The sequence below is a fragment of the Phyllobates terribilis genome, unplaced genomic scaffold (genome assembly GCF_046119375.1).
Source record: "Phyllobates terribilis strain yellow unplaced genomic scaffold, ASM4611937v1 Scaffold_2__4_contigs__length_985480577, whole genome shotgun sequence".
Classification (NCBI taxonomy): Eukaryota; Metazoa; Chordata; class Amphibia; order Anura; family Dendrobatidae; genus Phyllobates; species Phyllobates terribilis.
In genome coordinates this window covers 682346544-682369814 of record NW_027362762.1, presented here as the reverse complement: position 1 = coordinate 682369814, position 23271 = coordinate 682346544, and the positions used below count along the sequence as shown (strand labels likewise).

Here is a 23271-nt window from a genome sequence, read left to right as displayed (position 1 = left end):
CAAACAGGAGAACAACTTGCAAGTGGCCACTTTAAGTAGCTTTTCTCATGATTGCATACACCTGGCTATAAAGTTCAAAGCTCAATGAGGTTACAAAACCAAAAAAAGTGCTTTAGTAAGTCAGTAAAAAGTAGGCAGGAGTATTTAAAACAAGAAAATGATAAGGGTGCCCATACTTATGCACCGGTCAAATTTTGTTTGAATGCAGATTGCACATTTTCTGTTAGCACAATAAACCTCATTTCAAGGCAGAAACATTACTGTGTCCAACAGTTATTACATATATCAAACTGAAATAGCTGTTGCAAAAACACCAATTTTTATAAAACATTAAGCTTAAGATTAATAGGGGTGCCCAAACTTTTTCATATGACTGTATGTTACCCTAAGAGGGGATGACGTAATCACGCTGGAAGCATGTTGTACTAAGTAAGGATCAATTGCGCTGAAAATTAAAATAAAGTTGAACCAAGTAATGAAGATCTCCTATGAGCCATCCCATCTTGTGACAAAACTTCCTGTGTTCTGGAACACCAGTGATATCACAAGCCATTTTTTATTTCTAACAGCTAATGTAGCTTATATTTTCTAGATAGTCAGTTTAATTTGAGGCCCATTGCCACTATTATAACACTGATCTACCCTACTAAAACTCAAAAACAAGCTGTCCTGTAATATAATAGCTTAGGGCAATACAACATGTATGTGACTTGCACAACAATTGATTGTGACCTGGACCAATGATAGATGTACCAATTATTGATCCGCTTTACTGCATTTCAAAGGTTACACTTCTATCTCTTAAAATATTAAAGTGAGTCAGTCACCCCAAAACTCTAATGAAACCACTTATAAAGTATGTAGGGGATTTAGAACCTATAAAAATCATACTTGCCATAAAAAATGATTATTTATGTAAATGAGGGGGCTTTGGTGCACCCTTGGTGTAGCCAAGGGCTTATTTCACCATTATGCCCCCTCAATTTATTTGCATACAGAGCACTATGTCATATCATGCTTGACTGCACTCAAATGTGCTCTGCTTGAATTCAATCAGTGACTCTGCACGGACACTGCAGCCATGATCACATAGTTTTATTGGAGATTCTCACCAATAGCTCCTGTCCACAGTATATATGCTATTGCAGACAGGTGACAACATTGAGAATAAGCAATTACATGAAATGATCATAGTTGTAGTGTCCGTGCCAGATTGAGTTCAAGCAGTGCAAACCTGAGCGCTGTCAAACAAGAAATGAAATATTGTTCAGTATGCAAATTTTGGGAGCATAATGGTGCCCTGAGCCCTTGGCCACACCATGGGTGCACCAAAACCCCATCATTGCATACAAAATAAATATTTTTTATGTGGCAACAAAACCAATAAAATGTATACCACATGGTTGTTTTTATGAGTGCTAAGTCATGTGCATTCCTGTATAAGGAGTTTAATGAGCAATCTGGGTGTGACAGACTCCTTTTAAGCATTAGTTTTATTTTAAAAACAGTACAATAATGACAATATTCATTTCTTGTCTGGGAGATTTCCTTCTGTAAGCCGATGAATAAATCAATGCCTTCAAATATTTTATCTTTGGCTCTGAGGTTGTCACTTTAGTGCAAATATATCTGATTGTTTGTACCCTATACTGCCTTTAACCCTTCACAATCTTCATTCTTCTGTTGATTCAACAGATTTTTTTTAGCAACATAAGTATTTTCACTGCATAAGTAAAGGTAGAGTTTCACATATATGGGACAGAGACATAGAAAAGTTGTTGTAGCTGCAATGATTAATGATTGATTACACATATATCACATAAAAATGTTATTGTTTGATTTGTGTATGACTTGTTTATAAATTCCAAAGAAAGTTTAAGCAATATTTTCTTCATTTGGAGATCCGTTGTGATGGATCAGGAAGCTGGTATAATCAAGATTTTCCTGAGATCCCTAAGGAAACATAAAACATTGTTATGAATTAGATTAGAAAAAAACAAACGTACTTTGGACAGTTTTATTTAACAGCTTTGCCCCTTTACTCGTATATGCTCTCTTTAACCCTTAACATGCATGACTAGTATTCACAACTGCATGGTTATATCAAACATTATACTGGCAATCTTGCAATGTTCTTATGTGCAAAATTGGATATTTCCAATGATTGAAATTCTATTCTAAAAATGAACAAATGTGTCTTCCTCCTGGAATTTAAAATTCACTAAAATTAGCAATAAGTCCAAATGGAGATTCCAAGCAAACTGGCCCTATACAATACTAAAGGATCTTCTGAAGGGTTCAGGTTCTGAAATCATAAAGTGGTCCTAAAATCCAAAAGAAGACCACTCCAACTGGAGCTGATTAATAGAGCCGTTCATTTTCCACCAGTGTCTATTTCCTATCAGATGATTCAAAGTCCTATGAGTCCCTCTTCCTTCTAGTTGTGCCATTGTTAAGCAACTCTTTACATAGCAATTCCCTGACATAACATTAGTATAGCTTTCACTTGCTTATTATTTCAAAGTGATTCGATAATAATGCTCAGGTCTGTTAGTGCTGATTCAGATTCTCTCCACTATTGCAAGCTCGACATTTCTTTTGACAATTTGTGTATGCAGGAAGTTATTACACAAGACTTCATGTGATATGTCATGTACTTCCTCAATGGTAACCAAAACCTGTACACCCAGCAAATGCATGGATGAAATAAGGACCATTCACATCTGAGCGGCCTGGCTTAAATTATTTTAAATATTTTTGTAAAATGTTAGTTTGTCATTTACCTTTTTCTTGTTCTTTTCTCCATCTAGAAATATAATGAATCAGAGTTAATAGAGAAGAAAATTATTACAAATATTCTGTATGTGATTCTTAGGGAGTCAACTAAATTCTTTAATTTTTAGTTTACCTTTTGAGTGGCTGACATTAGTTTCCTGTGTATCAATAACGGAAGGGTTGTCCTTGCCTATAACATTATCCAGGTCAGTCATACTTATGTTAGTCCTGTAGCTTCCGACAGAAACCAAATCTGTGTTACCAGAAAATGGAAACAAATAATCAATCATGATCAAGAAGGTTGTAGTCTGAATACAATCATCCTTATCAACTTTACATATTTTAGTAACTAGCTAAATGCACTAGAAAGTGGAGTTAGCATTGATTCAGCTGAAGGAAAGACACATCGATAGACGCCTGGACCAAAGTGTGTTATTATAGATGGATCTATCAAAGACAACATAGTAGAGATGGTCGAAACTTTTGAAATTTGAATTCTTTAGGGTTGGCAACATTTTCCCAAAACGTTGAATTACGACAAATTGCTTTGGAATGGTGTGTAGAACATTCTTCCATTCCTCAATAGTGTATCCAATTTCTTTTATTCTTCCTGTAGCTTTAGGGTTGAGAGACAAAGAGATCTAACTAAATGTTCTTCAACACTAGTGCCATTCTATGTCCATTTGTGGAATGCATTGAGTGCATGTATATAGCATGTGGTGTATAACTTAAAAGGGTTCACTCACTACAAACAGACTCTTTGAAATGGGAGCTACTCTACTGTAACAATCAGCTGATTGTTGTGGGCCCAGTTTCGAAAACTATGGCAAACAGAAGCCTAGGCGGTCAGAAGTTTTTTCCTTTACGAGGTCCAAGACAATTGCTATTTTACAGAGCTACTCTCTGTCCTGGCTCAATAAGTAAGGCTCTAAGTTGGTTTTCCCCTCTCTATGACAAGTAAATGTGCTAATAATGCAAACATACTGGACTTATCTTCTTAAGACAACCCCTTAAAATCTTATTTATGTACAATTTAACCATATAGGCCCATTTTACATGCACCATACAAACATATTCATTGTATGTTAAAGTGTCCTATGTTTTCAAACTCTTTACCATTATATCACGTAAATGCATATATACACATAGTCAATGATGTTATCCTTTCTCCATTGGTTTTCAAAATGTGACAAATCTACGGTAAATATCAACCAGACTTTCACTCATATTTCCATCAATGACCTCTCATGCAAATTCGATTACTGGTTCTTAACTAATAAGGGAATATTTGTGTCTCTGATCGTTTCCATATTTCCTATATAAGTGAATGGGAGTTATGGAAACATCATAGCAAAGCAAGCATGACCTCTGGTGTGTTGATACAGACATTCTCATCTAAGCCATATATGACTGAAATGGTAAAAGGCTTTAATTTTTGCAGATCCATATTTTTTCCTCAAATTCTGCTGTCTATCTAATATGTATGGAGGATGTCCAAAAGGTGCTGAAGGAACGGAGGGGAGAAATGAGGGTTTGGCGTTTTTCATTTTGCTAGAAATGATCAGGATCGTCTTGCCTATTTTTTCTCCATTAAAAAACCTTTAACAAGGAACTAAGTAAGTTTTCTGCCAGCAAAATGTTCTGAGCAAAGTGCCCATGTTAATATTTGTTCAATACATATTTACTGTTCATACGTGCCTGAATTCTTCTTTCTTCTGAGTCTAATGATGAAGAAAGCAACACTTGCCACCAGGACTGCAGCACAAACTGACAAAATGGCAGGAACTAAAGCGTTCTGATTGTTCACACTGATGCTAAAAGAAGATACAAATATAATTTATGACTTTTTTATATTATTCAAGAAAGCTGCTAATAAACAACTCGTTTCATTATATTAAGATTAATAGAAGATACAAGTCCATCGAGTTCAACTTATAACCTGAAGTGTTGATCCAGAGGAAGACAAAATGGCAGATGCTAATTGTCCTAATTAAGGACAAAAAAAATCATTCCTGACTCCATATATGGCAATTAAACTAGTTCCTTGGATTACTGTTTCATCTCTAAAATGTTGTATTCAGAACTTGTAATATTTAATTTTTCAAGAAAGGCAAAGGCATTATACTTGTTTAGCGGATCGATTATTAAAATATGTTGCGGCAGAGAGATAAATAGTCTCACTGCTCTTACAGTAAAGAATCTGAACCTATGATAATAATTAAACCTTCTTTCCTCTTGGTGTAGATGATGCACCCTTCTCATCATTGCAGGCCTAGATGTAAAAAGATCATTAGAAAGATCTCTGTACTGTCCATTCATTTATTTGTACTTTGTATAAAAATCACCCTCAAGCCTTCATTTTTCCAAACTGAATAACTCCAAGTTTGATACCCTGTCCTGGTATTACAGTCCACACATTCTCTTAATAATCTTAGTTGCTTTTCTCTGAACTCGCTCTAGTTTAGCTATGTCCTTATTAAATGCCCCAATCCTCCAGCTTACCGAAATCCCTCTGTAAAATACAATGTATTGATTACTTTGCAGAGCTTAGTATCATCTGCAAATATTAAAATTCTACCTTGCATGCTCTTAACTAGATCATTAACCCCTTCACGACATATGACATATACAGGGTGGTCCAAAAGTAGGTGGACGATAAGCTTTCCACCCAATAGATTTCAGGATTCGCATGATAGAAGCTCGTTAAATTCCCAATTCCAAAGAGGCTCTTCTTGTGGACTTTTTTGGACTTTGAACAAATGTTTCAGCAACAAGTTGTTTATTATCTTCTGTACAGACTGTTTTGGGTCGACCAGTTTTTGGAGCATTAAGGATTGAGCCAGTGGCATTGAATTGGTCATGAATGCGGTAAATGTTTTGTCTCTTTGGGGCTTGAGTACCAAATGTTTCAACCCAATTTGCTCTAACGGTTTCAGCATTTTGAGATTTCCAATACTCTGTTAAAATCCATTTTCTTTGATCTGTATTTAAATTATTTGCTATTATGTGTTATCTGAATTATCTGAAAAGAAAACAGATTTGGGGGAGATCTATCTGTGAAAACTAGATCCGTGAAACTGGAGCAGTTACCCTTAGCAACCAATCAGATTCCACCTTTCATTTTCCAAAGAGTCTGTGAGGAAAGAAAAGTGGAATCTGATTGGTTGCTAAGGGCAACTGAGCCAGTTTTACTTTACACCATGTTTGATAAATCTCCCCCTTCATAACATTATTACACTTTCTGTCCACCTAATTTTGGACCACCCTGTATATGCGTTATATATTATGTCCCTGACTTTTGATGCAGGCTCCAATGCTGAGCCCGTTTCTTTCCCCGCACATGATAGCTGATTTAATCAGTTGTCATGTGACTGTAACAGCTGCGGGTAGAGCGGTTCTTCATCCGCGGCTGTTAACCATTTAAATTCCGCTGTCAACCTCTGAAAGCGAGATTGAACATGCGCTAGACGAACGTGTATCATTAATCCCACCCATCGGTGCCCCTGTCACGTGATGGGTTGTCATGACTGTCAGGGGTCTGCAGAAGACCCCTGTGCCTGTCATTGCGATACTCCTGTGAATGCAGGCTCTCATATGAGATCATGATTTCTGCTGTAGCACTGCTATGTATAGCACAGGTGATCGGACGATCACAGCTTCAAGTCTCCTAAGGAGACTATTAAATAAAAAGGTTTTAAAAATATGTAAAAAAAAACAACCCACAAAAGTTCAAATTACCCCCTTTTGCGCCATTGAAAATAAAACAATAAAAAAATACACAGAATATCTCTGCATTTAGAAATATCTGATCTATCAAAATATAAAATAAATTAATCAGATCGGTAAACAGCTTAACGAGAAAAAAAATTGAAAGGCCAGAATTAAATTTTTTGGGCCGCTGCAAAATTGCAATAAGAGGCGATCAAAACATTGTAGCTAACCCAAAATGATATCAATAAAGATATCACCTTAGAGCGCAAAAAATGAGCCATCACCCAGCCCCAGATCCCAAAAAATGTAAACGCCATGGGTCTCAAAAATGGCGAAAAACGCAAAAAACTTTTTTTCATACAAATCTCTGAATTTTTTTTCAGCACTTAAATAAAAAATAAACTACATATATTAGTTAACTGCGTATTCATACTTAACTGGGAAATTACATTGCCAGGTCATTTTTACCATACAGTGAACATGGTAAATAAAAAAACAAAAAACAACTGTGAAATTGCACTTTTTTTGCAATTTCGCTGCACTTGCAATTTTTTTCCCTTTTTCCAGCACAATATTTAGTAAAATCAATGGCACCATTAAAAGTACAACTCATCCCGCAAAAATCAAGCCCTCATATGGCCATACTGACAGAAATATAAAAAGTTATGGCTCTTGGAAGAAGGTGAGAAAAAAAAGAAAAATGATTAAAATAGAAAATGGCCTGGGATTGAAGGGGTTAATAACATTTTAAAAATAAGATGGCCCAATACTGACACCCTTGATACACTACTGTTATCTGTGACCAAATGAGAGTTCCATTAATAACCACCCTCTGTTTACTATCACTAAGAACTCGGGACTGTATGCCATCCAAAGCCTGTGATTTGTATATATTTTAGTGTTTTTCAGACAGTGTCACACTTCTTGTTGGGTGAAGCAGATTGATGATATCACTGGTCATGTCATCTGTCATGAGATGGGGTTAATACATTAGAGAATAACTTGTCTAATAGTGTGGCCTTTCTCTCATCCTCTTCCACCATTTCACCCAGATTAGTTTTGTTTATTTATCTTATTACTTATACAGTTAAAGAATAGTTTTGGGTTATTCTTACTCTCTTTGGCAATGAGTCATTCTATATAGTGATGAGAGAGCATGCTCACTACTGCTCGGTGCTCGCCCGAGCATCTCACTGCTCGAGATGCTCGGCGCTCACCGAGTATTTCCGGGGTTGCTCGGCGGAAGCTCGGGTCCCCTCCCTGCATGCTGGCTCTTTAGAGCGCCAATCAACATTCAGGGATTGCCTGCAACACACTGTAATGCCACAGCCATGTTGGTTGTGGCATTACAGTGATTGGCTGGCCGCACAGTGTCATCAGGTCTATTTCAGACCTGGCGCCGCCAGCTCGATACAGTCACTCCGGAATCAGACAGTGTAGGGAGAGGTGCTGCTGATCTAGGGAGAGATTTGGTTGTTTATTAGTTAGTGTAGGTATACCAAGCTATATTAGAGACACATATCCAACTGAACTAACAGTCCTTCTGAGGACTAATCCAGCTGCAGAGATATCAGTGCTAGGCAGGCAGGGTATATAGCAGACTGCAGCGCACATAGCAAGAGTGTTCATTCCAGTTCTGTCTGCTGCTTTTATAGATATTTGTAGAAATAGCCCCAGGTCTTAGGGGACAGGAATATTTTTTTTTCTATTTTAATCCTGATTATTTTCTTAAAAAGCAATCCAGAGAACACCATTTTTCTGCGCCATTTGTTTGTTGGCACTGCAGAATACAGCCAAGTCCTTTCCATATTACAGAGCTAAAAATCCGGCACACGGATCATATATAATTGCGCTGAAACCATTGCCATTTCTGGCCTCCATTGAAATTTTGTTTTTTGTGAGTCAGTGAAGCAATTGACACCAGTTTGCTGTTAAAATAGTTACCTACAGGCCAGCTATTTAAAACCATGGTTTCTCACATATAAGTTGGCTCCAAATTCAGCCATTTGCAGTGAGCGTGGAAGATATTGTCCTCCATTTAAAATGGGCAAGGCACGTGGCAAGGGACGGGGAACTGGACGTGATGGTGATGGTGCATGCAGAGGCCGAGGCCGCGGGCAAGCTGAAATTGTGCCACAACACACACCCACATTTTCTCGCTCGACCTTCCTGTCCAAATTAATAGGGGACCGCAGAACACCACTATTGAACACAGAGCAGTTTGAAAAGGCTATTGGTTGGATAGCAGATAATGCTTCCAGTCACTTAGCCACCACCACCACCTTGTCTTCCACATGGTCAAGTCTCAGTAACCATGAGTCTGGACCACATATTCATCACCCTAATCCTCCTTCCTCCCACCATGCCGAGTGCCCAGAGACAACTGATCCCACACTTGGACACTCCGAAGAGCTGTTCACTTTTCCATTTATAGATTCGGGCCTCTCGTCTGGTCCACTTGAAGCGGGGCAAGAGGAGATCACATGTAGCAATGCCCAAATATTTGAGCAGCCATGGTCATACGAAGGTGACGGTAGGAAAGTGTCACAAGAGGTGGACGATGATGACACACAATTGCCAGAAAGTCAGGAGGAGGATCAGGGTGTGGAAGTGGAAGACGAGGTGGTGGATGATATACTCACTAACCCAACATGGCAGGAGGACATGCAGAGCGAGGACAGCAGCACACAGGTGGAGGGAGGCAGAGCACCCCAACAGGCAGGAAGAAGCAGTGTGGTGGCCGCAAACAGAAGGCGGGCAACCGTTCCCCGTAACACCAACACGACGGATGTTGCCAGTACAACTGTTAGGTCTTCCCGAGTCTGTTTTTTTTTTTAAAGACTCTGACGATAACCCCAAAAAGGACATTTGCACCACCTGCCAAGCCAGGATCAGCAGGGATAGCAAAACTACCAGGCTGACCACCACCAGCATGATCAGGCACAGGGCAGCAAAGGACCCGACTAAGTGGGACGAACCCCAGGGTCCAGGAACAGTGTCTGTGGGTGACACCATTGCTTCTTCCGCTGTTGTGCGTGCAAGCCAATCCCCTGTCCATAGTACATGCGAAGATGCCTCCTGCCCTGTACCTGTCGTTGCACACTCGCAACTAGCACCATCAGCAAGCACGTCCTTGTCCCAGCGCCGCATTCAGTTGTCCATACCCCAGTCATGGAACGCAAGCGCAAATACGCAGCCAACGCTCCACGGGCCACACTACTAAATTCCTACATTTCGTGAATGCTTGCACTCGAAATGTTGCCTTTTAGGCTCATGGAGACAGAAGCTTTCCACAACCTGATGGCTGCGGCCGTCCCTCGGTACTCGGTCCCTAGCTGCCACTATTTCTCCCGGTGTGCCGATCCCACATTACACAAGCACAACATTAGCCATGCTCTCAACAACGCAGTTACTGGGAAAGTCCACCTAACCACAGACATGTGGACAAGCGCTTGTGGGCAGGGACGGTACATCTCGCTAATGGCACACTGGGTTAATATAACATAGTGGAAGCCGAGACCCAGTTAGACCATGGAACGGAACACGTCCTACCAACGCCGAGGATTGCGGGCCCTGGGTAAATCAGGGTTGCCCCCTTATTCTACAGCTCCTGCACCTCCTCCTCCCCCTCTTCAGCCTCCATCGCCAAAATGACCACATCAGTCACAAGCTGGAAGCACTGCAGCACTGCCTCGGCCAAGTGGCAACAGGCTGTGCTGAAGCTAATATGCTTAGGTGACAAACTGCACAATGCTGAAAAGTTGTGGACAGCTGTGAAAGAGCAGGCAGATCTGTGGCTGACACTGCTGAAACTACAGCCAGGCATGGTCGTGTGTGACAATGGCCAGAACCTGGTGGCGAGCTCACACATGTACCATGCCTGGCCCATATGCTTAACCTTGTGGTTCAGCGGTTTCTCAAAACCTACCCGGAGCTGCCGGATCTGTTTGTCATAGTATGCCACCTGTGTGCCCATTTTAGAAAGTCAGCTACAGCTTCCACCACCCTTGCCGTGCTTCAGCAGCATTTGCAGCTTCCGGCTCACCGACTGGTGTGTGATGTCCCCACTCATTGGAACTCTACACTGCAGATGTTGGGAAGGATTTGTGAGCAGAAGAGGGCAGTTGTTGACTACCAGCATCAACAAGGCCGTCGGTATTCAGTTCAGACTCGACACATAAGACCTCAGGAGTGGACATGGATGTCAGACATATATACCATCCTCCCAAACTTTGAGGACTCCACCAAGATGGTGAGCGGCGATGACGCCATAATTAGCGTCACCATCCCGCTTCTCTATCTTCTTAAACGCTCTCTGTTCACAATCAAAGAGGCTTTATTGCAGGTGGAGCACGATGAGATGGAGCAAGAAACCATACAGGGTGATTACACACAGCCCAGCCTCATCTCATCCCAATGTGGATTGGGTGACAATGAGGAAGAGGAGGAGGAGGAAGAACAGGAGCTAGTTTCATGCACTATAGACGTTACTACCTGCACAACTGTCATACCGTCTGTTCAGCGTGGATAGACTGAGGGCAGGGAGGAGGAGAAGGAGAGCATGGTCAGTCGTCCTCTTGGTGAGGACATGGAAGTCTTGCCTGTTAGCAGTCTGGCACGCATGGCTGAGTTTATGTTATGCTGCCTTTCCCGTGACCCTCGCATTGTCAAAATTTTGGGTGACAGTCATTATTGGTTGAGACACTTCAAGACCCATGCTACAAGGAGAACTTTCTGTCTCTTATTTCCACGAAGGACAGGCCTAATAAAATGTGGCAGTACCAGAAGGCCCTTGTTGCGTAATTGTTAAAAAAATTCCCATCTGAATACGCTGGCGGCAGAGGTTGGACAACCAAGGAGTACAGACGAGAGAGAAACAACTCCAATCCAGCAGAGGCAGGGGAACAATGTCAAAGTTATGGGAGAGTTTTTTCAGCCCCTCCCATCGCACAGGTCCTAAGGCGCGGGGTACTCTTACAAGGAGTGCAAAGTTTGGGAAGATTCTGAGGGAGTACCTTGCCGACCGTACCAATGTCCTCCGTGATTCCTCTGTTCCTTATAATTATTGGGTATCCAAGCTGGACACATGGAATGAAATGGCTCTCTACGCCTTGGAGGTCCTGGCCTGCCATGCCGCTAGCATTTTATCAGAGCCGGTTGTTAGTGCCGCTGGTGGAATTATAACTGATAAGCGCATCCACCTGTCAACTGAAAATGCTGACAGGCTGACTCTTATAAAAATGGACAAAGGCTGGATTGGGCCAGACTTCTCAACACCACCGAATGATAGCAGCGTAACATAAACTCAAATCAAGTGTCTTTTTTTGAGAGGTGCATTCCCATGCACCTTTTCACACTCACACATGGGTATACGCTTCCTGATTTTGGCTATTTGCTATTGTCCTCTTCCTTCTCTTCATGCTCATCCTCCACCACCATATCACCAGGGTGACCGGGGTCCGTGATGCAACACTCACATAATTTTTTTAACGGGTGTTTATGATTTTTTTTACAGTATGTTCATGTATATCCCCCATGGGTAAATGTTTGTCAGCCCATGCACTTAGTGCATGGACACTACAAGTATAGAGATCCGCTCCTTTCTAATGGGAACATTTTTTTATGAGGCCCTCCTCCACGTCTTTTCCAAGGTGCATTGGAGTGCCTCCCAATTTTTGGCAGCCCTTGCATTCACTGCATAGGCAAACACTATGGGAGACCCAGTTCCTAATAATGAGAACATTTTTTCATGAGGCCCTCTACGTCTCTTCCAAGGGGCATTGGAGTGCCTCCCAATTCTTTTTTCAGCCCTTGCATTCACTGCATAGGCCAACACCATGAGAGACCTACTTCCTAATAATGGGAACATTTTTTCATGGGGCCCTCTACGTATTTTCCAAGGGGCATTGGAGTGCCTCCCAATTTTTGGCAACCCTTGCATTCACTACATAGGCCAACCCAATGGGAGACCCACTTCCTAATAATGGGAACATTGTTTTCAGGAGGCCCTCTGACCTCCACGTCTCTTCCAAGGGGCATTGGAATGCCTCCAAATTTTTGGCAACCCTTGCATTCACTGCATAGGCCAACACAACGGGAGACCCACTTCCTAATAATGGGAACATTGTATTCAGGAGGCCCTCTGACATCCACGTCTCTTCCAAGGGGCATTGGAATGCTTCCAAATTTTCGGCAACCCTTGCATTCACTGCATAGACAAATAGTATGGGAGACCCACTTCCTAATAATGGGAACATTGTTTTCAGGAGGCCCTCTGACCTCCACGTCTCTTCCAAGGGGCATTGGAGTGCCTCCAAATTTTTGGCAGCCCTTGCATTCACTACTTGGGCAAACAGTATGGGAGACCCATTTCCTAATAATGGAAACATTGTTTTCAGGAGGCCCTCCTCTAAGTCTCTTCAAAGGGGTATTGGGGTGCGTCCAAATTTTCAAAGGAGTATCGGGGTGCGTCCAAATTTTGGACAGCCCTGCCACTTACTGCGTACACAATAGCAGTATAGGAGACCCTCTCTTTAGTAATGGGAACAACAAAGCATAGCCGGCTGATGGCTCTCTAAGAATAGTGAGGGCCGATTGCTGGCCCTTTAAAAATAGTAAAGGCCGCCTGATGGCCCTATAAAAATAGGCTTTGTGACTTTCAGAGTCCCTCCTTCATAAATGAAACAGGATGTGTCTGATTATGTCTCACACACCACATGGCCAGATAAGGTTGTAAAATGTTAAAATGACATCTCCCGGTGAATGCATTTGTCATGGTTGAAAGCAATGCAAAAGTGCAAAAACGCATCAAAAACGCTACATGTAAACATAGCCCGAGATGTGGAGGAGTATTTTTGGTTTTGGTTATTTATTTTGCCTTATATACAAGTCATTACACTGGAAAGGATGTTCCTTAACATATTTCCTGGGAAAATCCATTTTGGTTTCTTTTTTGTATGTTTTATTGTGAGTCCGTAAAAGTGGCGTAATACCTCTGACAACGTTGATGACAGCAGTGACCTGGGAGTCATAAATGCTTCCAGAGGTCTTCCCCATGCTGTTCCCCTGTCATTTGAGCACTGTTCCCATCGATTTAGGCAATTTTTTATGCCTCTGCTGTCTGCCGGGGGAAGCTGCCTGAAAAATGCTCGAGTTTCCCATAGACTTACATTGGGCTCATTGTTCGGGTCAAGCACCAGAGCATTCCAATTTGCTCGACCCGAGCATCGAGCACCCGAGCATTTTAGTGCTCGCTCATCACTAATTCTATATCGATCTTTACTGCTGTCATTTGTTTATTACACAAGTTATTTTTCTTTATAATTTCTAATGCCTCATCGCTACCATCTTGCTTTAGTTCTCCAAACGTTTTTTTTTTGTCATATATTGTGCCGCTTTCAACTGGTTTTAGCCATAGTGGTTTTCATCTATTTCTAAGTTTCTAATTTTCATAGCGTATACACTTCCTGCTCAGAACCTAGTCGAGGTGCTTATAGAAGGGAATCTGCAAAAACACTAGTGCACACCCTCATCATCTCCCGCCTCGACTACTGCAACCTCCTGCTCTGTGATTTCCCCTCTAACACTCTCACACCCCTCAAATCTATCCTAAACTCTGCTGCCTGACTAATCCACCTGTCCCCACATTATTCCCCGGCCTCTCCTCTCTTTCAATCCCTTCATTGGCTCCCCATTGCCCAGAGACTCCAGTTCAAAACCCTAACCAAGGCATACAAAGCCATCCACAGCCTGTCTCCTCCTTATATCTGTGAACGAGCCTCCCGGTACATACCTGCACGCAACCTCTGATCCTCACAAGATCTCCTGCTCTACTACCCTCTTATCTCCTATTCCCACAATCGCATACAAGATTTTTCCCGTGCATCTCCCCTACTCTGGAATTCTCTACCCCATCATATCAGACTCTCGCCTACCATGAAAACCTTCAATAGGAACCTGAAGACCCACCTCTTCAGACAAGCCTAGAACCGGCAGTAACTATTGCTCCACCATACTACTGCACAACCAGCTCTACCCTCACCTACTGTATCCTCACCCATCCCTTGTAGACTGTGAGCCCTCGTGGGCAGGGTCCTCTCTCCTCCTGTACCAGTCGCCATCACGTTTTGTTAAAGATCATTGTAATTGTTTTTGTATGTATACCACTTTTTTCACATGTAAAGCGCCATGGAATAAATGATGCTATAAAAATATACAATAATGATAATAATAATAATTTTCTTTGTATACTTTTATTTTTCATGGTAATTTTCCAGTTTATGGTATTAAGATCATCTCTCAGCCTTCCTGAAGCTTATTGTTTTTGTAATCCCCTCTACTAAGTATATTTTTAATCCTTTAAGGACCCTAATATTTTTCGCTTTTGTGCATATGTTTTTACTCCTCTTGTTCCAAGAGACATAGCTTTTTTATTTCCCCAATATCCTAGCCATAATAGGTCTTGTTTTTTTACAGGAAGAGTTGAAGTTTTGAATGATACTATTCATTTTGCCATATTATGTACTGAAAAGCTGGAAAAAAATCCAAGTGGAGTGAAACAGGTTTTTGAGTTTTGTTTTTATGGTGCAGTGAAAATGACCCGCTAATGTTATTATCCAGGTCAGTTTGACTATTCTGTTACCAAAATTATAATATATATATATATGTATATATATATACGGTATATATATATATATATATATATATATATATATATATATATATATATATATACAGTGTATATATACACTGTATATATTAGTGTAAAGAAATTCAGAACCTTATAAAATTAAATCTTGTTTCCTTCAACATTTTCTGAGCTATTTTTTATTTTTCCATCCATGAAGCTAAATGAGAGCCTGTTTCTTTGTGCACTGAGTTGATGTTTTTATTCATGCTATTTTGAGATATGTATGATAATTTGTACACTTTTAGTTATAGTTTTATGAGAAAGTGTGCCAACCAAAAATTGGCTTTTATGTAATTTTCATTCAATTTATTTTTCTGGTATTTAACATACGGTTTAAATATTTTGATATTTTATAAGATCAAACTTTTTTGAACATTACCATAACAAATATGTGTGCTTTCTAAAAAAAATGTATTTCTTTATTTTTGAAGGGAGAACAAGAGGGGGATTTAAAACTTTTATATGTTGTATTTTTTTAGATATTTTTTAAAACCTTTACTTTTTCAATTTTATTTAGGGACTTGAACCTTTAATCATTTGATCGCTTAAACTATATACTTCAATACCATAGTATTGCAGAAAATAGCAAAATTGTGGTTCTCCTGTAAAGCCAAGCCTATGTTTAAGCTTCACAAGAAGACTAAGATGGCAGACACAGTGGCCTTTAACATTCCCCTCGCTGCCATAGTAACCTATTGTAAGTGATTGACAGTGGCATATAAATGATTAAACTGCATAGATCAGAGGAAGCTCCAGTTCCTGCAGTTTCAGGCAGATGCTGGCTAAGTAACACATTGCGTATATGGGTGGCATGAAGCAGGCTCCACTCCTGAGCCCACATTATACAGCTCTTAGCGACCCATGACAAAAATGCACATGCTGTGTGTCTTCATGCTTTTCTGATGTACTGTACATGTTCAACATGTGTCTGCTGTATAAAATGTGTTACTTAAAGGGATTTTTCATTACATTTTTTTCTCTACCCACAGGCTTTCGCTAGGCAAAAAATAATAAAATCAGAGTTACTCACCCTCACTGGGGCCAGAAATTCCACTCGGATACTACTGCAGTCTATGTCTAAGGGCTACAGCGGTGACATCATGACTATAGCACACACTACTGTTGCAGTCAGTTGCTAGTGTTGAGCCACCCCCGTAGTGTTCGAGTTCGGTTCGGTTCGTCGAACACCCGTGTGTTCGCCGAACTGTTCGTCGAACTGTTCGTCGAACACCTTCGAACACCGTTAAAACCAATGGCAGGCAAACAAAAACACATAGAAACACATAGAAAACACCTTCAAAGGTGTCCAAAAGCTGACAAACTGCTCAGAAGACACAACTAACACATGGAAAAGTGACAAGTACATATAGTCATGCGAAAAGAAAAGAGGTGGAGGAGTAAAAGGAGGGGGAGACACAGATATAGGCATGTCATGCCCTTCTAAAATCCAAAAAGTGAGAAGCCGACACGGCCAGTCCGTTCCTGCCCGTGCCACCTCTGTGTCGCCGGGTTTGTGCCAGAGCCGCGGTGGACCATGACGGCCAGCCCCCCTATCCCAATACTGGTGCCTGTCCGCCGGTGGGTCGAGGCCCCCCACGGTGGGGGGGGAGTAACATCTGCAGAAGAAAGACCATCTTCCAGCCAAACTAAGATGTCGACTTCTTTTCGTAGACAATGTGATACGATCCCATTCTTACGGACACGCCCATCGCTACAAATTCTAAATGAGGCACAAAAACAGCAGGTGCTTCAACGGATATCAAGTGCTCCTTCAAGTTGGCTCTCCATCACCTCAATTTCAACATCACAAATACTCCAGTCCTCAGAGGTGTCACCCCAATCGCACTTGCTTCCTCACAGCTCCCAAGTCTCCAGCTGCCCGTCTGAGTATGGGGTAGCACAGATGGTTGAGTCTGCACAGCTGTTTACTCATACTATAGCCTGGGAAACGGAGGTCTGCTCCAGAGCTTCTGTTAATCCAGATGAGGAAATGATCTGATCTGATGCCCAGAATCTTTATAAGTCGGATCCAGGACCAGATGAAGAAGGTTCTGAGCATAATGTAGACCCCTGTTCCCAAACTGTAACTCCTGTTGGTGGGGACAATGATGAAGACGATGATGAGACTCAAATACCTGATTGGAGCGACAACTTGACTTTTCGGTCAGGGCAGGAAGAGGTTGGCTCTGAGGACGACGGGTGTGATAACACACAGGGTGATGATGACGAGGTTGGAGATCCCACTTACTGTCAACCCACAGTCAGCCAGTCGATGAGGTCAGCAGAGGAGGTGGAGGAGGATGTGACTAGCCCTGGGGATGGGGATGACTCGGTACCCGGGCATTTGCCTGGCCTTGGGGATGTCGCGGTGGTCGGCTCCCTGGCCCGTACCCTGGGGTCTCTCTTTAAAAGGGTGGATAATTGTTAATTTTATAAGAGTTCATGACGCCACCTGTGGTATCTGGTGACAAGCACCAGCGCTGCAGCAGTCCACTGAGGCCGGTGATAAGGCAGCTCGATGGTATAGCTCCCCACAGGTGGACCTAGGTCTCAGGGCAGCGTATGCAGGGGGAATGCAGGACAGGCGAGACCCAGCTGGGTCAGAGCAAGAACGGGAACGGACACGGTAGTCACTTCAGTACCTTTTACTGGTGGAAATTCAGGCACATCCCGGAGCACTGTAGGGTGAAGGGTGCATATCAGGATCCTCCCCAATGAGCGGGTGTAGGGCCTCCTGTTTCTTGCCTCTGCGTAGTAAGTTTCTGACCTGCCTGGAGCTAGGCCTAACTTTGTCTCTGTCCTGCGCTGGCTGACCTTGTGGTAAGGCCTTCTCTTGGAGTTCACGCTCCCAGTATGCGGGGCCTAAGCGTCTCCTGGCTCTGTTACATATCAGCACCTTAGCGATCCTGAGACTTGTAGTTCTCCAGGGATTCTGGTTATGCCTTACTGGGTCATAGAGATACCGGTAAGCTCGGATCCTGTGTCCGGTAAATGCTTCGGGGTGAGCTGGTTAAGCTCCTCTGCCCCTTATGTACTAACTTGCCACTCGCCTTCGGCCTACTCGGGCCCTCACTAGGCTATACACACTAACGGCAGCTTGCCGCGCTTCACTGATCTTACGGCACCGGCACACCTTAAGCTCTATCTGGGCTCCCTGAATCTAGCAAGCAGGAGCCTCGTGCTCCACTGCTGAACTATTAACTGCGTTCTCTAGACTAGACTGAGCTCCACTGCAGACTGACCTCTCTTAGGCTTCTCTACTGCAGGAACTCTTCAGAGGAACTGAACTGCCTAGCTCAACCTTCCCTATTTATATCCCTAACGGGCTCCCTCTGCTGGTCTGAGGTGGAAAGTGGAGATGTGTGAATGTTTATGGGGGCCTCTTGTGGAGGATTCCATCAATGCACTCTTCTAGGATCTGTGATACCAAGCGCAGCGGGGCATCACAGATGCTATTGATGACGAGGTTAGGTTGCGCCTTCCTGAACAGAGACGGAGTACTGGAAGCACGTCAACAACTGCATCCTCAACCACAACTCTGCCTCTGACCACAAGTCGTAGTGGCTCTTCAGGTCACATGGGCTCTAAGCCTTGCATAGCCTGGGAATTTTTTCAGATCGATAAGGATGACCCAACTCGTGTTATCTGTAATATTTGTCAGCAAAAGCTAAGTAGAGGCCAAAAAATCCATAGTTTGAGTACTTCATGCATGTACCGTCACATGGATATGAAGCATAAGTTGCAGTGGGAAGCTCACTGTGCTACAATGCGGCCTAGCCGGCTGGGCCAACCACCGTCTGCCCCATCTTGTGCATCCGCAGCCTCTTCATCCTCTGTGACTGGGGGGACAGCAGTCACACATGTTTTTGGACGCAAACCTGCCACCTCTTTACCCTCAACAGCCAGTGTGATTGGCAGGTCGTCAGTTCATTGGGAAGTGGAAACACCTGCTAGTGTTGAGCGCTCTCCGACATCGAGAGCACCACCTTTGGATCAAGGCAACCTAACATGTCCGCCTGCATCTTCCTCACAGACCGGCAGTTTGCCGGGGACACCCTACTCAACACCGTCTAAGCACAACAGCCAGCCCTCGGTCCCTCAGATGTGGAAAAGTAAAAGACCATTTCCTCCTAGCCATGAGAAAGCTAAGAGGTTGAATTTCACCATCTGCAAGCTGTTGGCTACAGAAATGCTGCCTTTCCACCTGGAGGACACAGAGGATTTTCAAGACGTTATGTCCGTCACAGTGCCCCAGTACCAGATGCCCAGTCGGCACTACTTCTCAAAGAAAGGTGTGCCTGCTCTCCACTAGCATGTCGCACACAACATCACCGCTTCTTTGAGAAACTCTGTGTGTGACAGGGTGCACTTCACCACAGACACTTGGACGAGAAGGCATGGACAGGGGCGTTACATGTCGCTGACTGGGCACTGGGTAACTATGGTGACAGCAGGACAAGGGGCTGCTGTCCAAGTCTTACCGTCCCCACGAGTTGTGCGTCAATCCTCTTTATCTCGAAGTTCCTCCACTGCTTCTGCCTCCTCAACCTCCTCTCGGTCCTCCACCTGCACCCAAAGCCTGTCTGGTAATGCCACCTGCTTTCTAACTGCGCAGAAGGAATCCTGCACACCTCCTTACTATGCTGGCAGCAGGGCTCAACGGCATCAGTGTTTACTTTGAAATGTCTGGGAAATGTGAGTCACACAGCTGAGGAGTTGTGGTCAGCTCTGGAGACCCAGTTTCATGAAAGGTTGTCTCCACTGGACCTGCAACCAGGGAAGGCCATGTGCGACAATGCTGCAAACCTGGGTGCAGCACTTCGCCGGGGCAATGTCACACACGTGCCTTGTATGGCTCACGTGTTGAACCTGGTTGTCCAGCAATTTTTAGCCCACTATCCCGGACTAGATGGCTTTCTGCAGAGGGCACGGTCGCTGTGTGCTCACTTCCGCCGTTCGCATCCCGCAGTTCAATGACTTACATCTCTACAGAAGTCGTTGGGCCTGCCAGTTCACCGGCTGAAATGCGATGTGCCGACACGGTGTAATTCAACTCTGCACATGTTGCAGCGACTGTGGCAGCACCGACAAGCCCTGGTGCAATACGTTCTGACGTATAGCCTGGGCCAACGAGATCCAGAGGTGGGGCAAATCACGCTGCAGGAGTGGTCTCAGATCAGGGACCTGTGAAGTTGACGCGCCCCCTGGGCCATGGGGTACCCTGAGCCGGGCCGGTAGACGCTGGGGGTTGTAGTCACTGTGGCGGTGACCCAGTCCGTGACCCAGGGCGGTCAATCCAAGGGTAATTTGTATATATGGATTTAATAATGTCTGACTACGCCACCTGTGGAGTGCGGCCAAAGGGGCCGTCGCTGCGGAACAGTCCTCTGAAGCTGGTGGTTTTGCAGCAACGGTATTATTACTCACCATAGGAAGAGTGTAGCTTCAGGGCAGTGTGGGTGGATGATGGTGGTTGTAGTGCAGGGAGTCAGTAATGAACACAGAGTCCGTGTGATGCCGTCTCAAGATATTACTCACAGTTGTTGTAGTCCAGATTACAGGTACCAGAGCAATCTCGCCCGTCGTGCTGTGCATACCCAGTGAGGGGCTCAGTCCACCCCCAGATAGCTCCGGAGTACTTAGCAGGACCCCCTTCTGTGTGTCCTTTCTCTGGCCTTCTCCCTGCACCTCACACCCAGTGACACTTCTATCCGGTATCCTCGGGCCTTGGCGGGTGACGTGTGTTCCGTCCCCTGGGTCCTATGTGGCTACCTTCTTAGTGAGACTGGTGTGGACTTTGGCCTGCAGTACATGAAATGCAGCAGCCTCCGGTTTCTAGTTGAACCTTGCTGTTTCTCCGCTAGTTGAGGGACCCGTTCCCCTTATCTGGCCTGACCCCTCTACCTCCTGGTAGCAGCGGGAGTACGGGTGGCCTTCTGCACGGCCCGTAGCCGTAGGGTCCCTTCGGTTCCTGGAGCCTTCCAGCTCCCACTCCTCTCTTCTCTCCTTCAGTCCTGGGCCTCCCAGGCTAGGCCCGCCTCCGGAGCAGAGCTCATGCCTAGTCTCTGCTCCTGTCACTTTTCCTCCTCTGTCTGGCTTGCTCTTTCTAAGATGGCTTCCTATTTATACTCTCCTTGTCATGTGCTCCCCTAAGCTGCTCCCCTAAGCACCCACTACATAGGACCCTCAAACCAGCTAGGGACCTGGGACTGTGCTCTCCCTTAGGAGCAATCTCGCCCTACCCCCACTGCGGGTATGTGTTGGATGCAGGAGTCAGGGTCCCGAGCCATACGCCTTCCTTACCTGAGGGTGAGATACCACACCTCTGGGTGAGATGCAGTAACTCTGTGGCGACTGAACCCTCAAGGGCGCCACACACCCTTCTGCACAGTTTTGAAATGGCGACGAAGATGTTTAGTGCTGACGACGATGCCATTATCAGCATGACTATTCCGGTGATTTACATGCTGGAGCACACATTAAACAGAATTCAGAGTCAGGTGGTGGGACAAGAGGAGGTGGAGGAAGTAGAGGAGGAGTCGTATGCGGAAGGGATAACATCTCCAAGGTCCAGACGGTTGGCAGCACCAAGGCGGCAGGCATGGGAGGGTGGGGGAGAGGGATTAACCAGGGCGCACGGTAGCAGCCAAACTGTTGAGGAAGGTGCAGGAGCCGAGGAAGAAGTGGAGGACGAACTGGCGATGGGCATGGAAGACTCATCAGATGAGGGAGACCTTGATCACATTTCTGTTGTGCGAGGTTGGAGGGAGAGGGCAGAGGAAGGAAGCATGATTCTTACCTCGCTACCAACACACAGGACTTGGTACTTCTGGATGCGCAAGACACATGAGTGCCTTCTTGCTGCACTACCTGCAACATGACCCCCGGATTGTCAGAATTCGAAGTAATCCCGACTACTGGGTTGCCACACTCTTAGATCCCCGGTACAAAAGTATATTTGCTGAAATAATTCCTGCCATAAAAAGGTATTGACGAATGCACGAGTATCTGCAGACGCTGTTGCAGAATCTTACATGTGCTTTTCCACAAAACACCAGTGGTGCACGTAGTGAATCTCACAGTTCTAACTTGCCAACGGTGGGACTGTCGAGTCTTCATCACTCAAACAGTAACAGTAACACAGTATCTGCTGGTAACAGCAATTTTGTGGAATCGTTTCACCACTTTTTTAGACCATCCTTTGCAAGGCCAGAGGAGACAAGAAGTCTGACACATAGTCAATGTCTAGAGAGGATGGTACAGGAGAATCTCCAAGTGAACATCGAAGCCATGACTGTGTCACTGGACCCTTGCTCATTTTGGTATTCCAATCTGGAATAATCGCCGGAGCTCGCCACTCACGCCTTGGAGATCTTGTCATGCCATGCATGCAGCCAGCGTTCTCTCTGAACGTGTGTTCAGCGCTGCTGGTGGTGTGCTGACAGATAAGCGCACGCGGCTGTCCACTGAGAATGTAGACAGACTCACGTTCATAAAGATGAACAAATCATGGATTCGCAAGGACATTTCTACCCCTGTGTCATCCTTGGGAGACTAAAAGCTTGGGGATTTGGTAAAATCACCTCACCAACCGTTTTAAGCAACAGTGGGGCAATTGATGCCACTTAACCCTAGAACGCATGACCATAAAAATCTACACTTTCACATACCTGGGGCCCTTTAGGTCCGTGTGCAAATAACATGGAATAACTCAAACTCAAATGACAAACAACTATATACATGAAGAATACCTACAGTTTCAAAATTCTAACTAAAGTAATCTTGCAGAAAATAGAAAACAATTAACTGGGCGGGCCTGCAAGGCCACAGGTATGCGTTCTAGGGTTAAGTGGTGTCTGTGCCACAATTTTGGGAGTCCCCTTGCTGTGTCTTACGTGACGTTGGCATCGTCAATTCCAGGTGGGTTGGGTCGCACCCCCCCCCCTTTTAACTGTAAGAAACTACATACACTATGGCTTGGGGTAACACAGATGGTTGAGTCTGAAGAGCTGTTTACTCAGAGGTCTGCTCCAAATCTTCAGTGTCTGCTAGTCAGCGTAGAATTTTTAACTGCATCTAGCCTAGGCAATACTTTG

At 44.1% G+C, this 23271-nt stretch overlaps 1 protein-coding gene across 3 annotated transcripts in view; it reads right to left on the bottom strand.

Annotated features, from left to right (window-relative positions):
- Positions 1-448: 448 nt before the first annotated feature.
- The window catches only part of LOC141224337 (polymeric immunoglobulin receptor-like), a 161644-nt gene continuing 138821 nt past the window's right edge, over positions 449-23271 (bottom strand). For all 3 annotated transcript variants that reach the window (XM_073666927.1, XM_073666932.1, XM_073666935.1), the window contains 4 exons: positions 4474-4589; positions 2909-3028; positions 2784-2806; positions 449-1953 (listed from right to left, as the gene is read on the bottom strand). In XM_073666927.1, the coding sequence (XP_073523028.1) occupies positions 1876-1953; positions 2784-2806; positions 2909-3028; positions 4474-4589 (337 nt within the window). In that variant the 3' untranslated portion in view covers positions 449-1875. The remainder of the gene's footprint in view (positions 1954-2783; positions 2807-2908; positions 3029-4473; positions 4590-23271) is intronic.